This window comes from Folsomia candida, unplaced genomic scaffold (assembly GCF_002217175.1).
Source record: "Folsomia candida strain VU population unplaced genomic scaffold, ASM221717v1 Fcan01_Sc041, whole genome shotgun sequence".
NCBI classification, from domain to species: domain Eukaryota; kingdom Metazoa; phylum Arthropoda; class Collembola; order Entomobryomorpha; family Isotomidae; genus Folsomia; species Folsomia candida.
Genome location: NW_019091233.1, coordinates 190214 through 213472, shown reverse-complemented (window position 1 = coordinate 213472; position 23259 = coordinate 190214). Strand labels below are relative to the sequence as shown.

General features: G+C 37.9%; 1 protein-coding gene and 1 long non-coding RNA gene across 2 annotated transcripts; both read left to right on the top strand.

The window, feature by feature from the left end:
• Positions 1–6523: 6523 nt before the first annotated feature.
• LOC110861401 lies at positions 6524–7684 on the top strand. Its single transcript, XM_022110506.2, has 3 exons — positions 6524–6848; positions 7210–7523; positions 7589–7684. Exons 1-3 carry the CDS (start codon positions 6558–6560, stop codon positions 7614–7616), a joined length of 633 nt encoding a protein of 210 aa, XP_021966198.1. The 5' UTR covers positions 6524–6557; the 3' UTR covers positions 7617–7684.
• A 10741-nt stretch (positions 7685–18425) lies between these two features.
• On the top strand, positions 18426–18891 carry LOC118433103. Its single transcript, XR_004833179.1, has 2 exons — positions 18426–18547; positions 18609–18891. It is a non-coding gene; the product is annotated as an uncharacterized LOC118433103 (long non-coding RNA).
• The last annotated feature ends 4368 nt before the right edge of the window (positions 18892–23259 follow it).

The following is a 23259-nucleotide window of genomic DNA, read 5'->3' as shown; positions in this document are numbered from 1 at the left end:
AATCTGATCGGCATTCGAAACCCGGACTGTCTTCGGGACGGATTTGACACATACTTTCGACACGTGGAAGATCTCAGTGTTGAAATCAGCTGGTGGCCAGGTTGCTCGCCACTATACGACGCAGAAACAATCCTCGCCAAAACGATCCGAGTTGTGAGGGAGGGTGGGGCAAATCTGAAATTGAGAAGGATTTCCATCCTGGCGCCATTTCCGTCCAAGGTGGTAGATCTACTGGATTGTCTCGCAATGTTTGAAAGGGCGTCGAACCCAGGTAAGTATTTTGATTATCTTTGTAACAGTAAGAAATCTGGTGATAGGTTGTCACCAACGGGTGAACGTAGCAACATAACTGCGTAAGAGTGGTGATAAATAGTGTTTGCTACAACCGCCCGCTATGTCACTGCTATGACGGACTAGTCACATGCATAGTTAGTTAGTTGGTGGTATCCCTGCATAAGAGCCCTCCATGCCCTCTGACCGATTCCAGCTAAATGCATGTCATCTGCCCTCCTAAGGGCTCATTTTTTTGTCCTCCTAGTTATATTATACCCTCCGGCAAATTTTGGTGCCCTCCAACATACATAACTCGTGCCCTTCGGAGGGGTGATAGTTGACGGTTGAGTTACGTTTCTTACCGGGATGTTATTACCAATTATTATTGTCTAAATTTTCGCTTATAATTACACGAGTATAGGTTTGCAAAATCTTATCTTGGGGTACAAACCGAAATCTTGGTCTACCCCAAGAGTTCAGAAATACGGCGACTTCCCACCCGAACTGAAAGAGAGATTTCAAGACGTCGTTGCCAAGGTGGCAACACCGTGTCGCATTCAACTACAAAATTGCCAGGTATTGTATTGTCACAAATTGTTACCGTGCGGAGTCACTATGATGGTTGAAATTGGTATAGAGTGATTACCAGAATTTCCACCAGGTTGAAACTTGTTACCGTTTAGGAGGACAGGTTGTCTACCATCCCACCTCAGATCTTGATGCCCTTTGAATATGTTGTAGTACTAGGTGAATCTAGAAAACTACTCGAACCGTTTGATTCCATGGCCCCATTTGCGCCCGCTACACCCCCTCAAGGTGACAAAATCACTCAGATCCGCGACCTTCAAACATTAACCAAAAATCCAATTTTGCTCGGATTTCAATAATATTTACATATTACTGATCCTAGATAGTTACTCTATCAGACCCAATAGCAAATTTTCACTTTTTTTCGGTCCCGAAAGTCCTGAAAATATTTAAAAATGAAAAAAGTTGAGTTTGTTATTGGATACGATAGAGCAACTCTCTAGGATCAATAATATGTAAAAATTATTGAAATTCGAGCAAAATTGGATTTTTGGTGAAGGTTTGGATTAGGCTAGTTTAGCATTGCTTTCTTATGGGGGCGCAAATGGAGTCGAACGGTTCAAGTTGTTTTCAAGATTCACCTATTTAGCATATCCAAAGAGCATCAAGATCTGAGGTGGGAGGGTTGACAACCTGCCCTCCTTAGTATTTATTAATATTCCTACCGGATGGTAATCAATTTTACCGCTCGGTATAAGTTTTCGCACTGAAGAACAAATTTTGCACCTTTCACTATAATTTTTTCATAGCGAACGGTTTTTTACATAAAACGTGCATCATCATACATTTTTGACACTGCACGGCAGCAATTCGTTACCATATGGTAACGATATATATCCGTCAGGACCCATCCCGCTACAAGTATGACCTCAAGGGCAACTTGGTCAACCAAAGTGGCATCATCCCCAGGGATTAACTCAAAACTCTCTTTTCTCTTAACTCTCTTTTTTCCCAAAAATAATGGGGGGATTCAAGTCAACTAAAATTGTCAACATGAATTCTAAACTTTGGAAATGTCATATTAAAACTTAATTATATAGCGAACAAAACGATTAGGGTATTCACGTCAAAATTTCGCAACATTTTTTTTAAATTTGCGACACTTATCAAAGTTTACGAAGGTGACGTGAGTACCTCCAATGCCATTTTGTACCCATATTGACATGAATACGCTCAATGTATCACTTTTTTAGAAGGAAAAATGCAATTAAGATAATAATAAAACTATTTCTGCCTTTTATTCCAACACTTGATAAAAATGTGACATTTATTAACCCCTAACATTTTTTGCACGCGTGGGGGAAGAATCCTGGATCGCAAACCGTGTAAAAATAACGGAATGGTATTCCTGGATGAGGAATAAGACATTCAAATTTATGCGGACCGTCCTCTTCTCAATTTTGCATTTAGATATTTTTGCACAGTGTGCACACTGTGCATGACAGTGTGCACACTACGTCTTCCTGTCCTGGGAGCTCCACCTGTCCTTCCACTTCTTGGGGGACAGAAATGGCGAGGAGGAGGAAAAGTAAAATTTGCTGGAAATTTTTTTTGCACAACTTTACTGCAGTTTTGATACATACATAATTAATTAATTTGTGGATTAAAATGAGATCACACTCTTGCCAAAGATTTGGTGTACAACTCCACAGCAAGTAATCCGGTGTTAATTCAACACCGTGCGAGTTGAATATGGTAATACTAATACTCCCCCGCCGTGGAGGAAATTATAGTCACCATCATGGTGACAAATTTATACCAATTTAACACCGAGAAATTTACACCCGCGTGACTACACAGGATTATTAAATTCTGCCAAATCAAGAATTAAGTTTAGTATTCTGATCATTTAAGTTTGGATTTAAATAAAAATTACGAATTGCGATTCTGGGATTAATGAGTGAAAAATTTGATCTCCTTTTAATCCATGCATTATTGTCAACTTCCCCTCACGCTAAATCCGCCATGCTTTCTGGAGAATTTTATCGAAATTAGTTCAACCAAATTAACCTCTTCCCACCTCCACAACCAACACAGGTCTGACTTACTGCACTCACTTACTTTATTTTCAATATGGAAGCAACGATTGTGTAATCTTTGGGAAGAAAATAATAATTTCACATCAAGGTGAGATAAATGATCTTTACCTTTATTATTATTACGATAAGTGCATACTTCTACCCAGGGATGTACATCTCCCTGGGAGTGATAATAAACTCCCGGAGTTTTGGGAATATTCCCAGGGAGTTTATGTTAATATTGGGCTTATGGGGGAGTAAAAATAAACTCCGGGATTTTTGGGATTTTAAAACTCCCAGGTAGCGAGGAGCGGTACAACCCTACTTTAGCTACATAAATTGCGACCATTACTCATTACCAAGCAAGCAAACCTATTCCCAAGTTTGTGTTTTTATTATTATTTCCGCCACTATCATGCAATGTCACAGAGTCTCAAAAGTAGGTCAAGAATGAAATGTACAACAAGTTTGCAGAAAAAATAGTATGGGAAGTCGCATTTATGATACACGCACATGTCACAAATTATTTCAAGATTGTCACTACAAGTGCGTGCACATATGACACACAACTTTAAAATACATACAGGACGGAATCCACACCGTGTCATCAAATTTTCCGTGTTTTTTTTTACTTAACCAGAAATTAGATAAAACTCGTTAATTTGCAGATAGATATTCTGCTCGCTAACACTATAGTGCAAATCAGTACACTCAAAACACATCGTTACCGTGCCGAGTCACTATGATACTCTAACTTATTGGTGGTTAAGAATTGTGATAAGAATTTCCTCAAAATTCATATTTTCTACTGCTCTGTATCTGTTTATGATACTTGAGAACACCAAGTTCTTTTTACTATTATGTCACAATTTTTAACCAACGCGGTGGAGCATCATATGTAAGCAGTAACTCCGCACGGTAACGATGCGTTACCATATTATTTTGAGCGAATCTGGAAGTAAAAATGTTCACAAATGACACTGTAAGAACGTGACATTGTAAAAATCTTGAAATTTCTACGCATCGTGACATTTTTCAATTATGTGTAGACATTGCGCAACAGATGGGCTGTCCGTAAATTACGCACCTAGGGGTTTGTTTTGTTTGTTTGACCTTTGTTTTACGTGTCATTAACCTATCAGTACATAATTCATAATTATACTGGTCTTCCCAGGGTGACATCAGCACATCCCAACCCAGAGAACGGCCTCTGTGGGGGCTCTTTTCTGACATATCCATCCGTGTGGACGGGCTGTGTCAGGATCGAGCACAGAGCCGGGTTGGGATAAGGAGATTTTCGAGGCTAGTCGTCACCCAACATAGCTCTTCCACCAGATCATGCTTAACCTGCAGCCCGTTTATAGAACTGATGCAAGACTCCCTGTTACCCTCCTTTAAAATTTGACTTGTTGCTTTGTTTCTTTGTTTAAGTTTTCTTCAAAATTATTGTTTATTAAATCATTAACTATAAAAACATTGCAGCGATTTAAATATGTACTGCTCAAGTCCCCAAAAAATGAAGTTACTATATATCATTAGATCCTGTAAGAATTATTCACTGCTAGTAATAAGTCTAATTCCAAGCAGTTGAGTCACATTCGCAATATGTTTACAAAAGGGTATAAAACCCTTACATACCTGACCATTAAGAATTTGTGAAAGTTTTAGCGTAGATTCGGCTAGACAACAAGTTTCCCCATTTCAACTTCCAACTTTTTGTCCCAGAATAAACTTTCGGTACTGAAACCGGTGCTCAGTACCGCACACTAACATCCTGGGTACCAGTACCGATCCCGAGTACCGTGGCCAGTACCGGGACTAGCACTGGCTGATGTATAGGCAAAATGTATTTAACCAAAGTTGGGAAGAAGGAATCTCATCCCCTCCTGCACTTTTCTCCATTACCGTACAATAATTCATTGGTGAGATATATTTCTGTCAGCTACGTAGTTTATAATGGGAGCACTCAAATAGAAATCTTGTTAAATCGTTAATATGCAAACTTCAACCGGTTTACCAGATTACCCATCTCATACTTGAGTATCAATTCTCCCTCACCACTTTTAACACCTAAATACTAGGGTCGAAGTGGTGGAAGTTGTTATTTTCCGGGTTATTTTCTAAGCCAATCAAAATTAAGCTGACTTAGGACATTAACACGTTAACGATCCTACTATTTGAGTGCTGCCAATGCTGTTGACTTTCGGCTAACTGACATTATGGTTAGGGTGCCGAGTATTTCTTTGTATTCATTATGACAACTTTACGCTCCCTCCATGCGAATAAAATCAGTAGTAATTTTACTCAATCTAGACATAGGTTTATATAAGGGCATAACAATATATGATTTAGAATCTGACAATAATTTTCTTCAAAGAAAAAAACCTGCCATTTCGAAATAGGAAACGAGAGGATTTGAACCAAGGAAAAAAGCAATCTGCAGATTGTTTGCCACACTTCGGCAAAACGCGTCCATCGACCATTTTTTTGCCTCTATCGTCCATCTTCCATCGACAATTATTTTTCGTCCACCGTCCAGGGTATTCCGACCCCGGGTTTTACTGGGTTGGGGTTTTGGGGTTTTACTGGGTTTTACTGGGTCGTAAATGAGTAAAACCCAGTGGGTTTTACTACGTTATAGGGGTTTTACTCGGGTTTTACTGGGTTTTACTCGGGTTTTACCTTGTTTTGTCTAAAATTAAAATAGATAAGTCAGTAAAATCAATTTTCAGTACTTATCTTACACGAATTCAGTCCCCTGAACAAGATTCCTTGGACTTCCATATTTATTTCGGATGTTCATTTATGGTCTAAAAGTTATAATTTCTAGCTGAAACTACAGTTTAGTCATGCCGGTGTTATTAAGGGTGTTCTTGGCATTCTGCACTTAAGTACATGATAAATCTTGATAAAATCCATAAATTTAACTAATTGATATAACGTTGTTAGTTATATTACTTCACCCCAAACATTGAGTAAAACCCAGTAAAACCCAGTAAAACCCCAAAACCCAGTAAAACCCAGTAAAACCCAGTAAAACCTAGGGGTAGTGGTTTTCGAAGTAAAACCCCGGGTTTTTCCTAACCCTGCCACCGTCCATCCATATTTTTTGTGTCCATCGTCCATCGACATTTTTTAGTGTCCATATGGACAATTATGCGTCCATCGTCCATATTGACGCATATTTGTCCATATGAACAGGCGTCCATGCCGATCTATGTTTGCCTGGTTTACCTAATCGAACACTGTCCTCATTACTATTTTGCACATGATGAATAGTTGCACACATCGGTATTACAAAACCATGCGTTGGAGGACAGTAGCTCTCATGATCGGGAGATCAATCAAAACTGAGACGCAATTATCTAAGCAATGGATAAAAACAAATATTGCACACTCCAACAAACTGTATACTTGCTATCACACTCCCTAATTAGTTCACGTGAGACCGGCATGGTATCTATGGCATCATCATCATTACTCGACACTAAAACTGCTCCCCGTTAGGAATTTGAGTGGCGTCGTGTGCAAATTAATTGAATTGAGAGATGCAATTAGTTTTATCACCGATGCCATGTCCAATTTTATGATGGTAAACACTTGAAAGTTGAATAAAAAGGGTGACTCTCCCACACGGCACATATCGCTTCCACTTCCAGATCATTAAATTATCCAAAGATGCGTTTCATTGCCTCCACTCTAGTTTTGGCCCTCATCGGGGTGGCTCAAGTCCAATCGCACGGTTATCTAAAGGAACCAATCGCCCGCACTTCAATCCAACTCCGACCCGAATTCAACACTCAGCAACCCTACTGGTGGGACAATACTGGAGTCTGGTGCGCTAATGCGAACCAAGATCTCCAATACTCCACTTGCGGAAGATGTGGAGAGCAACAGGGAAATAGTGATGCTAGCCAGAACGGAATCTATGACAAGAACGTCATCGTAGCCACCTACACGGCTGGATCGGTAAGCCAATTCATAGTAATAGAGAGGTAGAGAAATCTATATTCTAAAGTAGTTGGATTCTAGTGAGAATATTTGTACTGTCGGCGAGAGAGGTAGAGAGTTGATTGTGCAATCCTAGATCCACACTGATCTTCATTTTGGTATCGGAGAGTCTCAATTTACCAATGCGCGAATTTTGAATTAAGGCAAAATCGAGTTCCGAGTAGGGTCCGATTTTGTCGCTCTGCACTCTACTGTAGAGGCAATGAGTCACCCCTAGAGTAGAATCTACAATCGAAATCGACTAGAATACAGAAATCTCTACCTCTCTAATGATTTCCGTTTCCAAATTTTGAAACTAATTGATCTTGTTGTTGGTTAGATTGTGGACATTGTCAGCAATTTCCAGGCCGCTCATCACGGATATTTCCAAGTGGAACTGTGCGCTTCTGAGACTGAGACAGACAACTGCTTCACCGTCCTCCCTATCGTTGGTGGAAGTGAGGAGGTCAGAAATGGAAACAGACTTTGCGTACCATACGACAACAACGCGACCCAGGATCTTGTGGCCCGTGTCCAACTTCCGGCTGGAGTAAGGTGCAACCGTTGCACGATCCGATGGACTTATAGGACCTCATACCCCGGACCATCTGGTTGGGAGAGCTGTGACAACCCACGACCTGCTCAGACTTTCAGGTATGAAAAACGTAGTAAGAATTTATTGCTCAACAATCTATAAACGAACCCTTTATCTTTTTTAGGAATTGCGCTGATGTCAGGATCCAGTGATTTCCTTTGAAACAATCATTTATTTGACCTTAATCTAAAACAATAAAAAATTTATTTTGCATCACACACTTAGTTAGGTGTCTAACTCTTTTTACTCACGGAAGACTTTGGTATTTAATTCGAGCCAGATCAACCTAAACTCCACAAAGATGAAACTAATCATGGGCAATTTTGTGCAAAAATTGATTTGGAAATGATATAAATATTTCATTTTGTTGTATTAAAAAAATTAGCACCTTATTTGAATTTTCATCCGAACACCTCGCATGAATCAGAGGGTATGATTTCAACACAAAACTCACAGGGGTAGACAAAAAGAAATCCTAAAATTTGTACTGGGGCAATTCACGCGGAGGTTTGTAACCTTGTACACAGCGTAAAGTTTGTAAACTTACAAAACTTACAAAACTTTACAAACATCTCCGAGGAAAATTAGCTGTAAATTATCATAGCACGCAAGGTAGATACTTATGTAAATTAAAGCATATGTTTATTTTAGTGTCACTAGTTTAATACATTTTGAACTAGCACACAAACATAAATCTTATCATTGGGTTAGTTTTGTATAAACCTGGAATAAAGTATTCGGTAAAATACACTTTGTCACGCTAAATTGGCGCGTGTTGGTATTGTCCAATCCAGGTTAAATTTTACTTTGCACACAGACGCCATTATTTATAATAAAACCGTTAAATAAGACAACAGAGCAATCGAGTATTTCCTGTTTATCGGGGTTCGATTGTTCCATTGAATGTATTTTGGTCATGAACCTTTGCGAATAATAAATCTGACTATGACAATGACTATGACAACATATAATTGAGTTCCCCCCTTGGTCTGGGTTGCTGTCGATTATGTTAAAAATCTGCTCATGGTGTTTGAAGGGGTGGAGCAGGTGCGGGACATCTTGGTGGATAGCCACACTACTCCCCGTTACAATTTATAAGTTTGTTCCGGAAATTTTAACCACTCTCAAGAGATATGGAGCTTTAGGGCAATTCTTAAAAGGTGTAAATGCTAACTGTTTAATGCTAAGACACACTTATGTGTTAAATTGTCTTAATTGAACAGAGTTTTGAGTCTCTACACAATTTGAGGATTAAATTCCGGGTAATTTGTTTTGGATTTGGCTCATTTTCAATAACACATATCATTTGGCACTAGTAGCGAGTTAGGTGGCGTAGTTGTGAGAATCCTTAACTGGACGTCCTAGGTTCGATCCTTGCCCCACATCCGAGTAAATACGGTGGTCTGCTGCAGCGTGGCTCTGGGGTGTTTCCCACTACCTGTCAACTTCCAGTACGGCAATCAAATCCTGCTATGAACTCACCAATATGGTTATTGGGGTCATCCTGGGATATAAACTAGTCATAGCTCCGGCTTATAATATTCATTTTTATTAACGTTAAAGGCTGATAATAAAGGCTGACATTTTAGCCCCCAAGCGGTCTGGTAAAATTTGAGTTTTCATACAATTTTACGGACAACTGAATGGCATGATTCACTGAAGTTTAGTTTAGTTCATTAGGGAGACAAACAACATTTTCATAAAATGCAGGAATGGAACATATACTTTCTTCTTAGATATTTTAATATATGGCGGTTGACACGGAGGATGTAACCTGTCGGAGGTTACCAATTCGATTTTACTTTCCAATTGACAGCATTTATGAAATATATCTGGAAGTTAAGCCATACGAAGAATTGGGTGCGTGATTTTTAATTTTGTTTTGCACAAACACAAATTTGATTTCAATGCTGCTAAATAATTCGAGTGTGGTTGTGTATGTGGCGAACTAAGTGCATTTCTCTTGTTGTAATGACATATTTTGAACTCCTTTTAATTATATTCCTTGAATAATCTACCCGCTTGCCTTTGCCCAGTCGTGCAAATGCATGTTGGGACGTATGGAGTGATACTGCCGCTGTTTGCGCCTTGCTGAATTTGTGCACAAATTGCTGCATAATTCCCACAAGATGTCGTTCGCAAAAGGATTACATCATTGAAGCCGAATTTCGCAGTGGCGTAAATCTGTTCGTATTCACCTGTAATATTTACAAGAAATTAGTGTTGAGTTCACAATTTGAGATTCAAGATTATCCTTACCTAAGGTTGAGTTAGCACAAACCAACGCCAAGAATATCAATATCGCGTTGACAGTGTCTCGTTCCTATTTGAACATGGTAATGCCCAAATATCGTTTAAAACCTTATAAGGCCAGAATTCGCAAGTGGGTAAAACAAAACACAAATTTGGTGACCACAATCAAGACCGAGCAATTAATAGAGAATTGTTGTTTTGATTAATTTGTAGTAATCTGGACTTTGCTCAAATAATAGGCGCGTAAGCCGTTAGCGGTTCAGTAATTAGCTTAATTGCCAGGTGGTTTAATACATACATGATGTTTCAGATAGACTTACTATCGTATTGAGAGTTGTTTTAGATTTATATAATCTTCAAAATTTAACAAACTTTCCTGAGTGAAATAAATTGCTAACTAAGAAGTTGTGTTTAAAATGCCATGCGTACTTTCGTTCCAGTCTTTTATCGTAATCATGGGCATACTATGTTTATTGTTATGAACAAGAATTGTTGCTCTATTCATTCATTATGAATATGTGAAGTGAAAATTCTGCAATACAGTCCCACCTAATCACGATTAATCCTAAAAATATAAAAATGGTCAAAGATGTGGCTCCAGGATTGAGATGAAGGAGCAACTAAAGTGTGTAGGAAATTTATTGTAGTCAAATTTAGGGCGCAATAAACTGTCAATTAATGCAGAATCCCTTCGTCTTGGAATAAAAACCTTTATATTTAAATACCTTAATATTTACTGTGTCAACCAACAACTTTCTGCAATTATGCTATTTGGGGTTTAAAAGATTGTGACAATTTCTGCAAAGGGTCCGGCGAGAGTGAATTTCAGGTTTTTGGAAATCTGGCAATTAAAGTCTCTCTAACCTTGGGAATCGCATCGTATCCCGGAATTTTGAGAATAGTTCAAATATTCTCAATTAGGTTCAAATCCGGACTGTTTCCGGGTCAGGCACCCTTTCCCATGACACTTGAAGCTGCCTCCGCCAAAATTCTCATTTTAGTTTTGGCAGGAGGGGTGGAGCACCATCCTGGAAAAAATTAATTGTTTTCTTGCTGGGAAAAAATAAAGAATTGTGCCAGGTATCCAGGCAAATAGGCAAATTTGTTTATGGTAATACTCAGAATTGATTTTCTGCCCTTTTGTGTGATGATGATCGGAGCGACGTCTACAGCGCGTAAGCTATCATCACTTGAAGGTAGTTTTTGGATTGAAGGAAAGGTGGTACATCCGATCTTTTTTCAGCTCTGAATCGTCTATTCTGTGTGTACATTTTACCATATAATTCATCCGAGTTTCATCCGTCAACATGACGCTGGACCTCCATACCTCTCCATGTAACCCGGATGTGATAAATACTTGGTCCTGAACCAGCTGTCCATATTTAATGACATCCATTTAACTCAACAGAGTCAGCTTTGATGATTTATAAGCAATTTTACCCCAATTTTTTATCCACAGATGTCCTGGAATGGTAAAATGCTGATTTTTTACGCAGTTTTTAGTGCCTTTTTGTGGCGTTCGGTACCATAGCTGTTTTTCGTACCGAACCGGCTGATATTTAGTACATTTTTGATTGAATTCTCATCTTGGTTGTTGGTGTGAGCTTTTCGCATCGTATTTGAATTTTTAAAGTTTTCACTGCCTTCATACTTTTCCATCGAAAAAGCGTATTTTCACTAACTCTAAATTTTCCTGCACTTTTTTCTGCCCACCTCCTGCCTCGGCGAATGTTTACATTTTCAAACGGATTCCTTTACGAGATAGCTTATTCTTTGGTGATATTTTTCAAAAAAAAAATTATGCAAATATGGCCTTTGGATCATGTGAAATTTAAAAAATCCCGATGCCCTGACAATATTTAGTATGACTATTAATAATTTCTCTACACACTTTAGTAAATAATTGTGCCCTTCCTTACATGTAAACGCTTATCACCTCTGTCCTCTCATTTTACATTGAACAATAAATTTATTTGTGCTTTAACAACAATCCCAAAACGTAGTCGTATCTCGCATTGCCCCAAAATAAAGCTAGCAGGAACAACTGCACGTACTGCTGCCGCAACTCCAGAAATTGAATCCCTGCCTAGAACAATCGTTAGCGCATCCTTGTGGCGTCCAGTTTCCGCAGTATCCACAGGTGATAATACCAGGTGAAGCGATGCACTGATTTACCCACTCGCCTGGGAGGCAGGATAAAACTGAAATTCAAGGTGAACATGTAAAACATGACGACGATGAAGCTCTTAAACAAATTATGTATTATTACTTCCAACCCCGTTGAGTTGGCGCTCCCCTTCAACCACATGCATTTGACGAACTGGAATAAATTTTTTTAATATTCAAATGTGTATTAGAATAAATTATATATTGAACTGAAATACCCACCAATATTGACATCAGACTCGCCAAGCGTGCCAGCCAGGCCAACTGTGACGAAAACAAGAATGGTGGCTTTGAACATTTTCAAGAAATTTTGGGGTTATGATTGCTCTCAGTGTGATGAAATTGAAGTATACTTTGTCATTGTGTTATACGGTGTTTATATAGGGGAAACCTGCGTCATTCCGTGGTTGTCCGAATTGGATTAATGTCGGTAAGATTGTGGACAAAATACGTTTACTGTGAAGCATAACCGTTATGGTTGAGGTTGAAGTGGATTTCGGAGAAATACAACTTGTAAAAGTTTATTGGACTATTGTCTCAATGGTGTTATAAACGCCAATTGCTACACGTCTATTCCACTTCCAAGTATTTAATTGTAGGATTTTCTTCTATCATGGCAAATTATCATTCCACTATGATCATGGTTATCACAAAGTTTTGATGTCTTACTTTTTATGACTTTATTACGTCCACAAGGCGTATGTGTAGATAATGCAGATTTGCCAATTTATGGAAATCTGACACTGTATGCGTCAATGCAGGATAATCTCTAGGATTACTAAATTTATATGGATTAAATTAAATCTTCGATCACAATCAGGTGGAGCTTAGAATTTTAACAGTTCCAGTAAATAACTTGGCATTATTAAAGCGGAGTCATAAATTAAATTTTAGCAAGAATTATGCCATTGTTCGAGCAACTGTAAGATAAGTATCTACTGTATAAGGAAAGGTCAGTCTGTTTTCAATTTTATTTCAAAGATAACCACTCGCTCTTCTCGTTACTGATGTTTATTAGCATTCACTATCTGCTACGTAGTCATCCATATCGTATAGAGATTTTAAATGATGAGCTCGGAGAGAGTGAATGTGCACAACAACACAAAATTTTAGCTTATCTCACTCAAGTAGATGAAAAAGTAGATTAAAAAAGGATGGGAGCATTTTTGTCTTGTGCATGTAATTGCTGGCCATTGAACTACCACGTGGTCTACTATTCCGAATAAACAAACATACCTACAATTTTAAGGGCCTGAAAAATTTCATAAAATTTTAAATAAATCTTGTTTGTCCGCAAGTCTATTTTGTTCAAACAAAATTCCATCATTTCAGATTTTGCAATAATTTTAGCATTAGTATCACAAATCACGACATCATTTTAGTTCGCATCGCAACATACTTTGCAAAATTATTTTGCCAAATAAAAACTGGGGGAAATTGGACGCTCTTTGATACAGCCTTCCGCTGTAACTAATGTTGCACGGATAACGCTGGCTCACACGATAACATTAATTCTGTCTCAATGACTGTGCATAGGAATTGGGCACTAAAATCGTGTATGTGTTTATGAACACAGGTACCTGTGAATGGCTTGTTGGGAAGGATTTTGTTGGAAGACCGGCTTTTGTCTAAATAACGAATTAATATAGTTTTGTAATTGATTTTATGAGAAGAAGTGTCTGTCGTTCTTTTAATTGACGTTAATCAAGGCAGATTAAATTCTTGTCTTCATAATAGTATTGGTTGGAGTTGATGCGTAAATCTAGAGATGAAACTATTAAAAAAGGATTATTATAAATGAGACGTAAAATATGTTAGTTGAGTGTAGAAGTGAATCGTGTAATAAAACCATTAAACGAGAATATCTCTATTGTATATCGTATTATTATTATGAATGAATTTAATGAATTTACGTATTATTTACTACATCGGTAGCATTAATATTAAATAATATTTAAGCACAATATTTTGCTTTAAACAATAATACAAAGGGAAGAACTATAGAGATGAGCATGTAAAACGAGGGAAAAACACTCTTTCATTATTCTATTTACTGTTAAGTTTACAATTAATATGCAACATTACTTAAACTTACACTTCTTGATCTTCTTCAGACTAAAGGTTATTTGGGTAGCGAATTTTAAAATGGAGAATGTAAAAAATACAAAACAGAGCATGACAAATCTGTTAAAATAGACTTGATGATAAACAAGAATCTAAATAATTGCTAAAATATGTATATCGTTATATTGCTTATTTAATGAAATATCCTTACCACGGTCACTCAATTTGAAATCACTGACACACAAATCTGTACATCAGTGTGCATAGAATTCGTTGGTTTAATTCCAAGAACAATTTCAAATGAAACATAAGATTAAGTCAAAATTAAATTATCTAAGTTTTATCCATAACGAACATACAAATATTCATAAATATTTAAAGAATAAAATGAAGGGTAAACTGTGACCCTCAAAAAAATCCGACTTATTAGACGTATAAGTCATCTTTTAGTAATAATTTCAGATTATTTGTTACCAGATTATTTCACTAATGCATATATTTATATGTACTCAAAATCCTCCAATGGTAAATTACTCCTTTTTCCAATTTTCCCCCGGAAGGATACCTACTCATGATGTAAACTTGTTCCAAAGTGGGGGCTAGTAGTTGGAATAACTTGATGGTGGAGTAGGAAACATAAAATGAAAAAGATGTAATGTTTCTGGTCTTGAAGTTCCGTAAGGTAACGTCGACCAGCCACTGGTCTGAATTATTGTAATATTGGAGTGACACCAAGTTAGGAAATGGCGAAGGTTGGGCTATAAAAAGAAATTCAGTTGCGGACATTCCATCTGCATAATATATTAGTTTCATCAGGTTGGGGAACATTGGGGTAAGTTTGGGCACGATAATTCCTGTAGAATCGACGACATCCGGGAATAGTTCGAGAGTGACGATTTGTCCGAACACTAGAGGGAGTGAGGGAGAAGTTAGGAATGAATTGGGTATCTTGAGATCTGGCGGTGTTGATCTTTCCATATCAAGAAGAAGGTTTAATCTGAGAGATGTCAACTGTTTGCCGAAGATGGAAATGGTTTTTAATAGCTGGTCGCAATGAGAGTCATCTTTCAGGGGTAACGAGAGCGTTAAGTGTTGCACCGTGCGTTGATTTTGTCCCGCGAAAATTTCAAATTTCAAAGTGCACGTTTCAATTTGTAGGATGGGCAAGAAGGTCATGATGTTGTTTAAAATCTGAAAATTTATAAATTATCTTATTAAATGTTTAAGGGTATTCATCTCAGGGCAGAAAACATTTTAATCACGAATGTTCGAAAATTTGTAACAAATTTCTATAACAAATGTCTCTACTATGGTGATCATATTGTAACCGCGTGATTTTGTACAATAGTGACAATATGATTACCACAAACCTCAGGTAATGTCAGGGCCGTGGCTGTACTGCAATTGTCGTGTCCTTTGGTCGTATGGGGAGACACTGATGCTGCGCAATAAGAAAAAAATTCGGGATAAAATTTATTACCAGTCAAACTAAAAATAATCTACTAAATTAATTGTTATCTTGACAAGTTATTTAAACCTATGAAAAAGCTGGAAATGTAATTTCTATGAAATTTGTTCTCACTGAGAAAACTGTCATAAAATTGCATTGCGCGAAAATTAAATATTGTTACCGTTATAAGTTTAAAGCAATGTGTGACACGCTAACGATTTATAAGTATTTGTACGTAAATAGTTTGCAATATTTAAATATCAGATCCTGAATTTTATTTACAGTGACATTTAAATACAGGGTGGCTCAAAAAGGATGGGACAAAGGGAACAATTCTGAATGCATTTTTGGTTCATTAAATTCCACTAAATTATTGACCTACATATTTTACTAACAACTAAAAAATTTCTGCATAAATCAGTCAAATTTTTTTAGAAATTAGCAAAAATATGCTGGTCAATATTTTATGAGTTAAAAAGTGTACAAAATGGTTTCATCCATTTCGAACCAACTTTAGTTACACAACCTTAGCACAAATAGTTACCCAGATTGGTTGTAATGATGAGCAAAATTGTATTGTGTTACCCGTGTACAACGAAAAAATGTACAAATAAAGCTTTTTCAATAATGTTTGAACGCAGCTTATATTTTTTAATGGTGCTAAACCAGTATCTTGGGTGGCGATACTACTAACAATTTTATTCTGCTATCGATACCATGCCAACAATGCCGTAAAAAGTCCAACAACGAGGAACGCACTTGAAGCATTAATTCGTAAAGATGACAAATTATCCCTACAGATGTATCCATCATCCCCCCATGGGTCACGGCACCTGCCAATCCGCAACATAAATCGTAACATTCTTCTCAACATCGTTTTAAACCAATACCAAAATCATATGTCTAACGGATACATTTTTTTGTTAGTTCCCGCAAATTGGGAGAAATTACAACTCGTCGAAAAATTAGGAAAGGGAGGATTCGGCACAGTGTGGAAAACTTCAGATCTCGACAAGGGGCACGAATATGCCGTTAAAAGAATGAATGTTGCCGAGTGCCAACAAATTAAGGGCTGAGATATAAAAAAGGCCTCCGTGAAATTGACACTTTAATCGAAATCCATTCCCCCTTTGTCGTCGCATGCTATGGGTGCTGGTATGAACTCCCGCCAGAGGAGAGTAGTGCATACAGCTCGACCGGAATATACACCCATATGTGCATCTTGATGGAACTTTGCGACCCTGGCACCCTTACAAATGGCTGGATAAGAATCCAACTTATGAAAGTAGACGAGTTCAAGATCTCAAGATAATATCAAACTTGGCGGCTGGGCTTGAAGCCATTAATAAAAGCAGGGTTATACACAGAGGCCTCAAACCTACAAATATTATCTGCAAACGCATCGACAATGAGGAAATGATATGGAAAATTTGTGACTTTGGTTTTTCCAAAGGTATTGATCATAACGATAATAATAATTCTTTATCCATACGCCCCCGATTAAGGGAATATTCCAGCCCGGAGGGGGAAATGCACACTAAGACGAAGGATTCAGAAGTGTATATTATGGGGCTCATTTTCTTGGAAATTTTGTACCCATTTTCAACATTTAAACGGAAATCATCCGTCTTTGAAGATATTAGAATTGGACGATGTGATGTTCGCCGGCTTCTAGGCGAGATACCACAGCGGGTGTATTCAGTCTTGGTGGGTTCCGTGGTTTTGAGAATGTTGAACAATGTGCCAGATCAACGTCCATCGGCGGAGGGAGTCCTTACTTGCATTGGGGAGAGAGGGTGAAGGAGACATGTTTTGTTGTTAAATGAAAAACAGGGAACATTAAATACATCCGAATATACAGGTGAAATAAATCGACTTAAATGCATGCCCTCCAGCAACGAAGATCAGCTGGTTAATTATCTCCCACGATTTTACACTCCATCTATTTCATTCACAGACTAAAGCAAATACGACATTGTGTCTTTTAAATAAAACCTTAAATAAATAAAAATATAAATTAAGATTCAGAAAAGTGTATGAACTCAAAAAAAAACAAAAATGGATAGTAATATCGGTTGTTACCGTGGGGTGGTACGTTGCTGCCATTTGGAAATTAATTAATACCTCTTTGGTAATCAAGTATTACTACTACCTGGTAACTAATTATTCCGGAAATTGAAGCATATCGTTACCATTGCGGTAGAGTCATATATGTAGACCGGATAGTAATAGAATTATTCTCAGTGTGCGTTTGACGCAGGTGATCGTTCCTTTCCATGAGAAAACTAAATTTTCTTAATTTTAATTTATACTATGTCACATTGTAAAATTGATTAAATTTACAACGCTTCAATGCAATCTTTCCTTCGTGAATTTGTCAATACGACAAACGGGATTTGCTTCTACTTCCATATCGGGATAAAAAAATTAAAGATGAACTTACTAATGTTTGTTATCTCATTTAACAACTGGCCTGCTAACTATTTTTGGTTATATTTGGTCGTACCAATTTATTTGCCATGGCAAATTATTTATGCTTGGGGGATTAATAATTTATGGTACATATGTACAACTAAAGCAATAACTGATATTCACAATTGTCTTCTTACAACCAATTATATTGGTCCATTCTGTCCTATGTACCTTGGCCATACAGATATGATTGAAACGATGATGACCACCATCCGGGTTGCCTTAGCAGTTCAGAACTGTTTCTTAGTAATTTAATCGGTGACTAATGACATCATTATAATACAGTTGATGGGTACGTATGTGGGTTCGTACAATAATAGCTTAATAGTGTCATGGATTGCAAACCAGGTCCATTACTGATATATTTTAACACTTGAATAAAGGGCCGAATGAAATGAAAATGAAATGCATATTGTGGCTGTTCCTAATATGAATTTAATTAGGCCATTAATTTTTCACTAATTATATTATAACGAGGCTTAAGTAATCCCAAACTGCATAATGCTCTCCTCATACGTAAATAGAAACTTTTGTATTCCACGTCATTATTTTTGGAATTTTTGTTTCGTATAAAAACAGGACTGCCATCATTAAGGGCCACACATTCTTACATTTGATCTTCTTCTACCACATCCTTCCTTAGTTTCCTGAACTAAATTTAAACCGCAGGAAAGTCAGGTATTTATTTAGCTAATTAATTACTAATTCCATTCCTTGTTTTATACTTCTCACTTTCCAGGATGAACCAAAACCGCGCAGTCGTCATTTTCATGGTGTTGACGGTCATATTTGCGGGGTGTGTGGCAGGGGAGGACTGTATTCCTGGAGGTGGGACGTGCGATTGTGGAACGGCCGTAACGCCCCTGACCAAAGAAGGATGCTGCAAGAACTTCAAGTGTGCTGTTCCATTACTTGCTCTGGTAGGAAAAGCCAAGTGTGTTTGCCAAACAAACAAAACAGGATAATGTTATACATATTCCGAATTAAACAAATAAAACTGGACGTCTTATGTCGCACGTCACTTTAATGCAGTATTTCACTTTTCTTTCATGCATCTAAATTGAATATTGTACACATACACGTGTCAGTAACTGAACAGCGAATCGTTTTACGTGAAAAGATTCACCTGGGCCTTAGCAACTGTTTTTTAATATCTTTTTGCCAATAATCTGGTTAATTAGTTCTGTCACGGCAGAATGAGCATAATTTATAGTTTTCAGTCGTAATAATTTGTCTGTTTACAAGTGGCATTTAAACGTAATATATCTTAGTAAAAGTGAGTTTTAAGTATAAGTTTCAATGGAAGAATTCAATGGAATTGCAGTAATAGATTAATACTGTTGCGGAAACAACGTAAACTTGGGCGTCGGAATGAGAGGTTGTGATGTGTGTGTGATGTTGGTGGTAATGACAATAATGTGGGCGCAGATAGACTTGGTGGAGGGGGTGGTTTACAATTTAGAAGGTTTTTACTGTCACATTTAAAATAGTACAAATTGGCCGAATATGATTCTCTACAAAAATTTAGACCTGACTTGCTCCTTGAGCTTGGTTTGCCAGTTCTTGATAATTATGTTCCAATGAGTAATAGAAATGAGTTGTTATTTAATAGTCTTGATAATTTGTTAATGAATTTATATTTCAACGGCATATTATAAAGGTTAAGTTAGGTTTGGCTTAACTATGTGTGATTCAACGGAATCAACGGAATGTTAGATTAAGTTATAACTGTGTAATTAATGGAGTAATTGATATAGCTCTAGAAGTAATTAATTGAGATAGCTCTCGAAGTAATTAAAGGCGTAAATGCTATTAGTTTTTCTATAAGTTGTAGTATAAGGAAAATATTTATGATGCCGTTGAAAAGGCGTGCTACGACGTCCGACCTCGATCCGCTACGACGACGTCCGACCACCACTAGTATATAATTCGATGCACTGTTCGCATTATCATCATTTGATCGTCATACGTGGTACGAGACACACCTCTCTTAGAATTAGGTCAAGTAGGAATAAAGTCTTGTAAAGCGTATATTGGTGTACCTTTAAATAAAATCTCTACATTATTAGTAAAATAAGCCCGTTTTGCGTTCAACGGAATTCATTTTCACAAGGAGTTTGAATCGTCGAAGTAACATTAAAGGGAGTTTACTAGTAGTCAAAAGGACCGGATAATCCACAGTTAGGAGATTCCGTTGAAGAGATAGTTATTCCGTTGAAAGTTTAGAGAGAGTGTGGACATTTGATCCGTAGCCTTACAACCTACGTAGACCACGCTGAGCTATTTACGAGTTAGCCCTTTCAGTGGCGAGGAGTAGTTGAGTGACTAAAAGTGCCGCCACAAGTTCATCAATTGTTTGACCCAATTCAGGAATTATTGCTAAAAATATAATCTCAACATAAAACTAGAAGACACCGTACCAAACTTTTGATGCAGAAACACATCATTACAAATGGGGTCAAGATTTCGACAAAATTGCTTCCGAAACGGATCTTCATTTGCATTCTCGCTCTGATCATCCTCCTCATGATCCTCGAATCGATTCTCAACCCCCCGCTCTGCATGATCACGTCGTACAGTGCACACTTCGTCTTTACCACAATCTGCTTCGAACCTTTATTGATCAAGCCTGCCGCCGTTCCCAGACCTATGATTACTAAGAACGACTCGTAGGCGATGACCGGCCAGAAAAAATTCCCCAAGTTTGCACCAAAGGCGAGATCCAACTTCAGGGTTAGATACGTTCCCCGAATTGTTACAGATATTGCGAACGTCAGAATTGCAGGGAGAACGAACTGGCGGAAACACAGGATCTGGCTTCTCAGTACGGAGAGTTGTTCACAGAGATTCAGACTGATCGATAGGCTATCAATGCGTTTCATAGTTTTGAAGACCCTAAAGAAGTATGGAATGAATTTTTTATACCGAGGGTTAGAATATTAAGTTAAAAACAAAAATTAATATTAATAAACGAATAATGAGATAAAACCGGAAGTTGCTCAAAAATTAACATAATATTCGTTTAAGATTTGAATAATTTGCTCGTAAACCTACTTCTTCAAACAGGCCAGATATCCCGCCATAGAGACCAAAATTCCAGCACATATTGGTCCTATCATTATTGCGAAGGCCACTGGAATTGCTGTAACCATGAAGGCCTGAAAGACCAAGGACAGCCCATAGATGGCCAAGTGCGTCCAACTGGAATCCAAGTTTACCGAGACAGATCCAAGATACGTCGGAATTTTAGATTCGTACAACACGATTGCATATTCTGTGAACCGAACGACCACCGAACACACGGTTCCTGCCCAGCTGCACATTCGTACTCGGAATTGCCACTCCGAATCACTTCTGGGGAACATTCTGTTCAAATCACGAAAATTAAATCCTTACTTTTCATTGCCAACTCCAACATAATCAGTGGAAATCAGCCATGCGTCGTACTACGTCCTAAGGACATCCTCGTAATTTCTCTATGTCCGCCTAAAATACGTCTTCATGACATCTTATATAACATTGAAACATCCTAATGACGTATTTTTAAGACGTAGTACGACATGTTTGCTGATTGGGCAGGCAATCTGTTGTATCCGATACACCTGACTTACCCAATTTTTCGAAATACCCCAGCTCAAAGTGTGTCACCATGTTGATCAAGTCTACCAATGGCTGAGCAGAATTCATCACTGGAAACGCAAGCGTACATCCGGTCGACCATCCCAGCACGAATGTAAAGACGAAAGCCTTCTTCATCGAACTGAGACCGGTGGCGAAGATGAGCGTATGCATGCCATTCAGAACCAAAATACTGACTGTACCCGTTAACACGAAAATCTGTATATATGGCGTTAGTGCAGCCGCTCAGAGTTACATCGGCAAGTTGGGCAACGCCGCAATCAGTAATTCCTCCAATTGCCAAAGAACCTTGAGAAAGGGACGCAGTAGCGTTTTTGAGGGAAACGGAGACGGATTGGTGTGGGAATGCGTCACCCATCCCAACAGCAATGCACAAAACGGCAATTATGACTTTTAGCATTTTTACAAACTTCTGGATTCTCCGTGTCGAGTTGATTGGAATTATTGGCAACAAAATAAAGCGCAATTACGGACTGTGCAGGTATTTATACTGTATGATAAGTAAACTATTTGCTTATCAAACATTCCATTCCATTCTGCCTCTTGACATATCTAATTAAAATGTCAATCAATTATTTACCTGATAATTATATTGCAAAAACATCACGTGCAATTGGTAAGAAACGAAGGTTGGGCGATGTCATCACACACACCATCCTTGCCAAATTAATGACGGAATAGAGTGGGATGAAGGAGCTATTTATGGAACTGTTTATGTAGTATTTAAAACATTAATTGCACTCGTGAGCAAATTTATGTGTTGGGTTCCAGTGTGGAAAATCCACACACACGTAAATGGCACGTGATGATCATGAAGTTGTCATGTTTTCGCAAATGAAGCTGTCAATCTGTCCGATGGTTAATTATTTTATCGACGGAGAGATGTCAAACCACTCAATTCGTCGATGTTGTCATCAATCTGTATCCTAAATATTTGTTTAATAAACAAACATACAAAAGGGGGTTTGGTTAGGTTAACAATGTTTTATGCATCATAACTTCAGGGCAGGGGTTAGTGTGACCAACTTTTGTTGGTCTGGAGGTCTTTGATTCAATATCTTCCGGAGACAACTATTTTTAACACTTTTTGATTTAATAACTAGACCTACTTATTGTTGGTATACGATAAGAAAACCAAGACAAGCTTAAACAGTAACAGTTATCCCTTTATATGAAAACAAGTGTTACATTTTTGGAAAGCCAATGAAATTTTGATTACGAAACATCACTCATTTTTAAAATTGGTGGGATACACCTTAAGCCTGGGAGCAGTGGCCGCGGAAGATGATTTTTACCGTGTGGACATACTTGTCGGGAAAAAAAGTCGAAAAAAGTCCAATAAAATAACCGTTATTAAGGGGTGAAAACCCATTTATGGGAATGTCTTCTCCATCTGTCCGTCTGTCTGCCTCCACGATAACTTTAGAACGGATGCGAATTCCGACATGCGGTTTTCGCCAAAGTATTTCTAATGTTTGAAGTACGGATGAGTGAGAAGTTGGGCGTTGTAGGTATTAAGGTCACGGCGCCATGGTCATGACGCCGTGTCGAATAGGTGTCGAATTTTTGGTTTCGACTGTTTTAGACGTATTTTTAGGTCGACATTACTTGGACGTGTCATGACCGTGTGACCGTGTTGACGAAGCCAGATGTCGACAAATTGAATTATGCCATGTGGGGTGTCTATCGAAAGGTATACGTTCAAAGTACGCGGGAGTTATGGCGAAACGGGGCTAAATGAGACATGGGGC

What these genes read in the sequence shown, in the direction of transcription:
- LOC110861401 (XM_022110506.2), top strand. Translation starts at nt 6,558, where the DNA reads ATGCGTTTCATTGCCTCCACTCTAGTTTTGGCCCTCATCGGGGTGGCT. An exon ending in CCACCTACACGGCTGGATCG is followed by an intron (nt 6,849 to 7,209) that starts GTAAGCCAATTC and finishes GTTGTTGGTTAG; the next exon opens with ATTGTGGACATTGTCAGCAA. An exon ending in CGACCTGCTCAGACTTTCAG is followed by an intron (nt 7,524 to 7,588) that starts GTATGAAAAACG and finishes TATCTTTTTTAG; the next exon opens with GAATTGCGCTGATGTCAGGA.